Below are 7,567 nucleotides of genomic sequence, written 5' to 3'. Positions count from 1 at the left end.
AGTTTGGGTTTATTTCTGAAAAATAAATATGATGTTTACGAGACCTTTAAAAGGTGGAAATCAATGGTGGAAAATGAGACCAACTTGAAAGTAAAGTGCTTACGGTCGGACAATGGTGGAGAATATGAAGATGATGAGTTTAAGAAATATTGTGCACAGAATGGGATCAAGATGGAGAAAACCATTCCTGGTACACCTCAACAGAATGGTGCAGTTGAAAGGATGAACAAGAACTTGAATGAACGCGCAAGGAGCATGAGATTGCATTCTGGATTGCCAAAATCATTCTGGGCTGATGCGGTTAACACTGCAGCATATCTGATCAACAGAGGACTTTCGGTACCACTGGACTACAAAATATCCGAAGAGGTTTGGAGTGGCAAAGAAGTAAACCTTTCTTTCTTGAAAGTGCATGGATGTCTAACCTATGTTCATATTGATTCAGCAAGCAGAACAAAACTTGATCTGAAATCAAAGAAGTGCTTCTTTATTGGTTATGGAGATAATGAGTTTGGTTATCGTTTCTGGGATGACAAAAATCGGAAAATCATTCGGAGTAGGGATGTAATCTTTAATGAGAAACTTCTGTACAAGGACAAGTCAGACATTGGAGCTGGAGAAGAATGTCCTGAAGTCAAGAAGACTGATGAAGTGCCATTGACAAACATTCCTGTGAAAGAATTGAAAACCAGTAACCAGGAAGATGAAGAAGAAAATGCACAAGATGATGACCCACAAACTCCAGTGATTGAACTTAGGAGATCTTTGAGACCCATTAGACCACCTGAGAGATACTTCCCTGCACTTCACTGTATTTTGCTGACAGACAAAGGTGAACCGGAGACCTATGAAGAGGCAATGCAAAATGATGATTTAACCAAGTGAGAGTTGGCCATGGAAGATGAGATAGATTCACTGTCATCCAATCAGACGTGGGAGTTGACAGAACTTCCGCAAGGCAAAAAGGTGTTGCATAATAAGTGGGTGTACCGGTTAAAAGAAGAGCATGATGGTAGTAGGCGGTACAAGGCAAGACTTGTTGTAAAAGGCTTCCAACAACAGGAAGGAATTGATTACACCGAGATTTTCTCTCCGGTGGTAAAATTAACCACTATCAGGACTGTACTTGGACTAGTGGCGAAGGAAGACTTACATTTGGAGCAGTTGTATGTAAAGACTGCGTTTCTTCATGATGACCTAGATGAAGAAATTTATATGAAGCAGCCACAGGGCTTTGAAGTACGGGGAAAAGAGAAAATGGTGAGCAAACTTCAGAAGAGCTTGTACGATCTCAAACAAGCTCCAAGACAGTGGTACAAGAAGTTTGATGGATTTATGAGTGAAAATGGATTCCTAAGGTGTCAAGTTGATCACTGCTGTTATGTGAAAAAGTTTGATGGTTCTTATATCATACAACTGCTATATGTAGATGATATGCTGATAGCTGGAGCTTGTCTGGAAGAAATTGATAAACTCAAGAAAGATTTATCAAAGGAATTTGCCATGAAGGATTTGGGTGTAGCAAAGCAAATCCTTGGAATGAGGATCTTTAGAGACCGGGTGAATGGATTCTTGAAGTTATCTCAAGAAAANTTTTTTTTTTTTTTTTTTTTTTTTTTTTTTTTTACCCACTTACAAAAATTTCCATTTTAATTTAATGAATTTTTGGATTCCAATGTTCAACGCATACTTTTAACCTTAACGTACTATTACAAAACTAACCTTTTTCTTATATAATTTATACGTTGATATGACGAATACATGAATATACTGCATAAAATGGACAGGTTGAAATATAGCAATATCAGAAGTGGTAGATGAATCTCGACAGCCTGAATAATGGGTCAATGATACTTTTTTAATTCATCAATCAGGAAAAAAAACAATTTACCAATATAATAATAATAATAATAATAATATATTAATCAATATTCTGCCTTTATAAATATATAATTGTACTAGCACCACCACCAGTCCACCACTTCTATTTTATCTTCCATAGTTCCAAGAAACTATCAACATGGCTTCAACCATTTCTTTCCCTCTTCTCGCACTGCTCTTTTCCTTGTTTCTCGCCAGAACATGGGCTTCCGACATGTCTATCATCTCCTACGACGAGAAAACCGGTGTCAAATCCGGTCCGGGGCTGCGCTCCGATGATGAGGTGATGTCCATGTACGAATCCTGGATGGTCCAACACGAAAAAGCTTATAATGCTCTTGGCGAGAAGGAGAAGAGGTTCGAGATTTTTAAGGATAATCTGAGGTACATAGATGAGCAAAACGNGCAGTGGGAGTTGTGAGCAGGTTTATGAGTAATCCAGGAAAGCAACACTGGGAAGCAGTTAAGTGGATTCTCAGATATTTTNCGAGATTTTTAAGGATAATCTGAGGTACATAGATGAGCAAAACGCGGTGGCAAACCGGACATATAAGCTTGGTCTGAACCGGTTCGCCGATGTCTCCAACGCTGAGTACCGGAACACGTATCTCGGCACGCAATCCAGACCTGAGGGGCGGTTGTCGGCGATGAGTGGCCGGTACGAGCCGAAAGTCGGCGACNGTCGATGCCGATATGGGTGGTGACCTGGATGGCAGGAAAAGTACTACTGGATATGTGTTCACATTAGGTGGTACAGTTGTAAGCTGGGTGTCTAAGCTGCAAAAGATTGTTGCGCTTTCGACTACCGAGGCTGAGTATGTTGCAGTTACAGAAGCTAGCAAGGAGATGATATGGTTGAAATCCTTTCTGGAGGAATTGGGTCAGAAGCTTGAAGATAGCACATTATACTGTGACAGTCAGAGTGCTATTCATTTAGCAAAAAATCTTGTTTATCATGCTAGGACAAAGTATATACAGGTTAGGTACCATTTCATCAGATCAGTGCTGGAAGATGGAGTCTTGATGCTTGAGAAGATTCCTGGAAGTAAAAATTCAGCCGATATGCTCACGAAGACGGTAACCATTGATAAACTAAAGTTGTGTTCAACTTCAGTAGGACTGCAAGAATAAACAAAGGAGGTATGAGCTGCTGCACTGATGGTGTGAAGACATGATTGAAATCAAGTCTTCAAGTGGGAGAATTGTTAGGTTTGATTATTTAATAGGGTGGGGTCCACGTATTAAATAAAATAATATAAACCTTCATCCCACATCGGAGAATTTTAAAAACTGAAAGAAGGAATTAGTTATAAATAGAGCTAATTCCTTCAGTTATTGTATCCCAAAATCAAAAGTTTTTTAGCTTTGATAAAAAGGGAGTGCATAGAAAAAAAGAGTGTATTTTTTTTTTGAGTGCGGGAATTCTCTTGTGTGAGTTAGAGAAATTATTTTCTCAGTATACTCGGGTTGGGAGTGTGAGAAATATTGAGTGTATTGGTGTATACACTTGTTGTAATATTTCTTCCAGTTATAAAAGTTGCAGTGTCCCGTGGACGTATCCTATATTGGGTGAACCACGTAAATCTTTGTGTTCTTGTTGGTTATTTTATTCCGTATTTTTGGGTATTATTACCATCGTGATTGGCATCGCTTCGGTGGTGTAATTCTCCAACACCCATAGCCGGAAAACTTTTGCTCCACGGCTTTAAAAGTTGTAATCTTTTAGAAAACAGTCGTGTGCTACACACTCCATTAGAACATATGGCCCAAATTTGAAATTTTGCTACTTTATTGTGTCATTTATTGTGCCAAAAATGATGTGTGGCTGATTGAGTTTTTTCTAATTTTGGNGGCGCCGTTGCTCCGATCAAAGATCAAGGCAGCTGCGGTAGCTAACCTTTTTACTCCCTACTGTTTTTCCTTATGTTACTATTTTTTCCATGTTCTTTATGGTTGAAGATGAGAAATCTTGTTCTGGTTTATGATATTATTATAACTAGTCTCGCTTTTGAAAAAATTAATCTTTATACACAATATCTTTCAAAAAATAGAAATTTAATATCCCTAATTACATAAAGTTTGTGACTGGTCTTTTTTCATCCTTTTTTATGATCTAGATTAATAATTTGTAGTTTTGATAATTTTTCTTATTTATCTTAAGTCTAGATCCTGCCAAGAAAAAAAAAACTGAAAGAAATTATAGCTACTTTAACCTCTTGTAATCTTTTGAGCTAAAAAAATCTTATCTTCTAACAATACCTAATTGACTCCAATATTATTACCTTCAAGTGTAAGAACAGATTAGAAGTATTCGAAATTTCTAGTTCTTGAATGTAATTTTGACTTTGTGGGAGGAGATAACTTATTAGACCAGACAGAGAGTCGGAAATCACGAAGGATAATTGATATATAATATTCAGATTATATTAATTAAATATTTGGTGGTTTGCCTCCGTCAATAGAGTTTTGTTGGAAATTATTGGTTAAATTAATTGGTAATGCTGTGGCTTTCATCCCTTGTTCAGTAAGCCAATAACTAATGATTCATTACAAGATTGAGCCGCCAGCCATTGTTTTAATCATGTCACGCAGTGACTAATTGTAAGCTGACAAACGTGAAACAAAGTGTGCAATTGCAAGAATTTCAAGTTGATTATCTCTCTCATATAAATACAATCTTTATGTCAATCAGATCTATGGGACAATACTATTATACCTCTCTTGACCAAAAAAATAAAAATTTGCAGTATGTGGTTTTCCCCCCGAAAACTCCGAGCTTAGAAGGAAGGCAGCCTTTTCGGCCTCACATTTATTAATGTGAATCATTCATCCATGCTATTCAAGAGTCATGCATGAAGTTATAATTTTTCTAGCCTTTCTCTTTCCTTTTGCTGTGTCCCATTGTTAGGTTTGATTATTTAATAGGGTGGGGCTCACGTATTAAATAAAATAATATAAACCTTCATCCCACATCGGAGAATTTTAAAAACTGAAAGAAGGAATTAGTTATAAATAGAGCTCAATTCCTTCAGTTATTGTATCCCAAATTCAAAAGTTTTTTAGCTTTGATAAAAACAGAGTGCATAGAAAAAAAGAGTGTATTATTTTCTTGAGTGCGAGAATTCTCTTGTGTGAGTTAGAGAAATTATTTTCTCGGTATACTCGGATTGGGAGTGTGAGAAATATTGAGTGTATTGGTGTAAACACTTGTCNTCAACCAATTAGCGTTGCTATTGAGGCTGGTGGGAGGGACTTCCAATTGTATGAATCAGTAAGTTTCGCCACTCTCCGACACTGATACACCCTTCATACCTGATAGTTTTATGAGTCATCTGTCTCATTGTCTGTCCTTTACTTCTCTCATTATGTTCCGCGAATTTCTGCAGGGTATATTCACAGGGAAGTGTGGAGTGTCACTAGACCATGGTGTGGGAGCTGTTGGTTATGGAACTGAAAATGGTGTTGATTATTGGATAGTCAGGAACTCGTGGGGCACGAGTTGGGGAGAACAGGGCTACGTAAGGATGGAACGTAATGTTGCATCAAAATACGGTCTCTGTGGTATTGCTGTGGAGCCCTCATACCCAACTAAGACCGGCTCAAATCCTCCGGCATCTCCCCCATCTCCCCCATCACCTGCCCCGTCACCATCGGTTTGTGACAATTATTATGAATGCCCTGAAAGCACTACTTGTTGCTGTGTATATGAGTACTACAACTACTGCTTTGCATGGGGTTGCTGCCCTCTGGATGGTGCCACATGTTGTGAAGACCATAACAGTTGCTGCCCACAGGAGTATCCTGTGTGCAATGTTCGAGCTGGAACCTGCTCAAAGGTATGTCAAAGTAAACGATTTTTATTGATTTCGTTCGATGGCATAGTTTCTTGGTTATTGAGTCAGTTTTTGTATGTGCTTGGTGCAGAGCAAGAACAACCCTCTCGGAGTGCAGGCGATGAAGCACATTCTTGCTAAACCGATTGGGACTTTCCGAGAGGAGGGTAAGAAGAGTAGTCATTGACCGATTCTTTGAGGCCTCGACAGGTCGATGACAGTCGAGCAGAGAAGGGTGATTCTGAACGGGAGAACAAAGTAAATTCTTGATGATATCTTTGATTTGTTTGATTTTGAAAGACCTCGTCATGGAATGAAACGAAAATCAAGAATCATATATGTAGAAGGACTGAATTTGCAAAGCTAGAACATATTGTCGTATTACTATATTAATTATGTGACAGTTGCTTCTGTATTTCATCCACGATTCAAGAATGAAGCTACTTCGATCAGCTTGAATTACAATTCTACTTGTACTTGTTTATTTATCCTACATTGGAAATGCTTTTCTATTCGAAATAGCAGTCTTCATTTAGTTTCACGTGAATTTTTGTTTTCATATGGCGTTTCTGGTTGGAGACGACTTTTAGCCGCATCCAAGAGTCTGGACCATGAATTTATCTAGTATTTTTATGTGGATCTTATTTACAATTTGAAACTACCAAAAATTTAATATTAATTTTAAAATAGAAATTGATAAGTTCATGAATATATACTTTTAATTTACATATATGATTGGTTATACACACAAAATACAATCGAGAACAAAATTAGATGCAATATAGACATTTTGCCTAAAAAATAGTATAGTAAAGAAGAAGATGTCAGATGCAAATGTTCCCACGTTAACAAGTCTTTTATTACTGTTGTTCCTCTGATAGAGCCTCACTAGCCACCAGTTGATGTGACTAGGGATGTCAATGAGTCCGGGTTTTATCCAGACCCGCAATGGACCCGTCTCATCTGGGACGGGTTTGGACATACTAAATAGGTCATGGGGCGGGTCTCGGGTCCAATTTTTGAGACCCGTCTGGGTATGGGACGGGTCATGGGTCCTATAATATCCGCCCCATACCCACCCCATATATGTGAATATAAATTGATGTGCTCGCGAAGATGGTTGTGAGGTGAGGTGAGGTAGAAGGTAAATAAATCACATTTTTATTTTGCTATTTTACTTTCATTTTAATTTTGTTACTGTGTTTTCTCTCTTTAAATTACATTTTTTAGGGTTTTAAATTACAGTCTTATTTTTTCAATGTACTTTCTCTCTTTAATTTTGTAAGTAATTCTTCAAGTAATTTACCAACTTGTCATACCATTCTTGATGAAGAGGAAGATGATCCTGAATAATGTGTCTGAAAGATTGCTTACTCGCTGATTTTACATTGATCTGTTTAAGTTATGTCATTAGTTATTTTTGGGGATGTCAAGACTTTTTTTTGAGAGCTTGTAACTCTTTTTCTATGTAATTCATTATGTCGTGAAAATATTTTGTTTGTTATTATTAAGTGTGGTCGAAGACATGAATTAGTTTTCTATTGTTTTGTATTTAGAGGCTTGTTTGTTTCATAATTCAGTCATATGATAAGAAGATTACTGTTTTCATTTAAAAAAAAATCGGGTCTCACGGGTCTCGCGGGTCTACCCGACCCCATTTCGTATTCGGGGTGGGGTGGGTCCGAAGAATATTTAACCAGGGTGGGACGGGTAATGGGTCAAAGTTTTTTTCATGAGACGGGTCTTGGGTTTAACCATACCCGCCCCATTGACATCTCTAGATGTGAAATTATTTATTAGCTTAATTTGTTAAGCATGCATTCAATCGTTTTTATATAATTAATAGTATAAAA

At 37.6% G+C, this 7,567-nt stretch overlaps 1 protein-coding gene across 1 annotated transcript; it reads left to right on the top strand.

Moving 5' to 3' along the window:
* Nucleotides 1-1,970: 1,970 nt before the first annotated feature.
* On the top strand, nt 1,971-6,255 carry LOC140990046 (oryzain alpha chain-like). The gene is made up of 5 exons (XM_073459631.1): nt 1,971-2,265; nt 2,393-2,578; nt 5,062-5,152; nt 5,268-5,717; nt 5,806-6,255. The coding sequence occupies exons 1-5, from the start codon at nt 2,021-2,023 to the stop codon at nt 5,899-5,901; spliced, it is 1,068 nt and encodes a 355-aa protein (XP_073315732.1). The 5' UTR covers nt 1,971-2,020; the 3' UTR covers nt 5,902-6,255.
* Nucleotides 6,256-7,567: the final 1,312 nt, after the last annotated feature.

The sequence above is a fragment of the Primulina huaijiensis genome, chromosome 12 (genome assembly GCF_012295235.1).
Source record: "Primulina huaijiensis isolate GDHJ02 chromosome 12, ASM1229523v2, whole genome shotgun sequence".
Taxonomy (NCBI): domain Eukaryota; kingdom Viridiplantae; phylum Streptophyta; class Magnoliopsida; order Lamiales; family Gesneriaceae; genus Primulina; species Primulina huaijiensis.
Note: the sequence above shows the minus strand (reverse complement) of the source record. Positions and strands in the feature narration are given on the sequence as shown.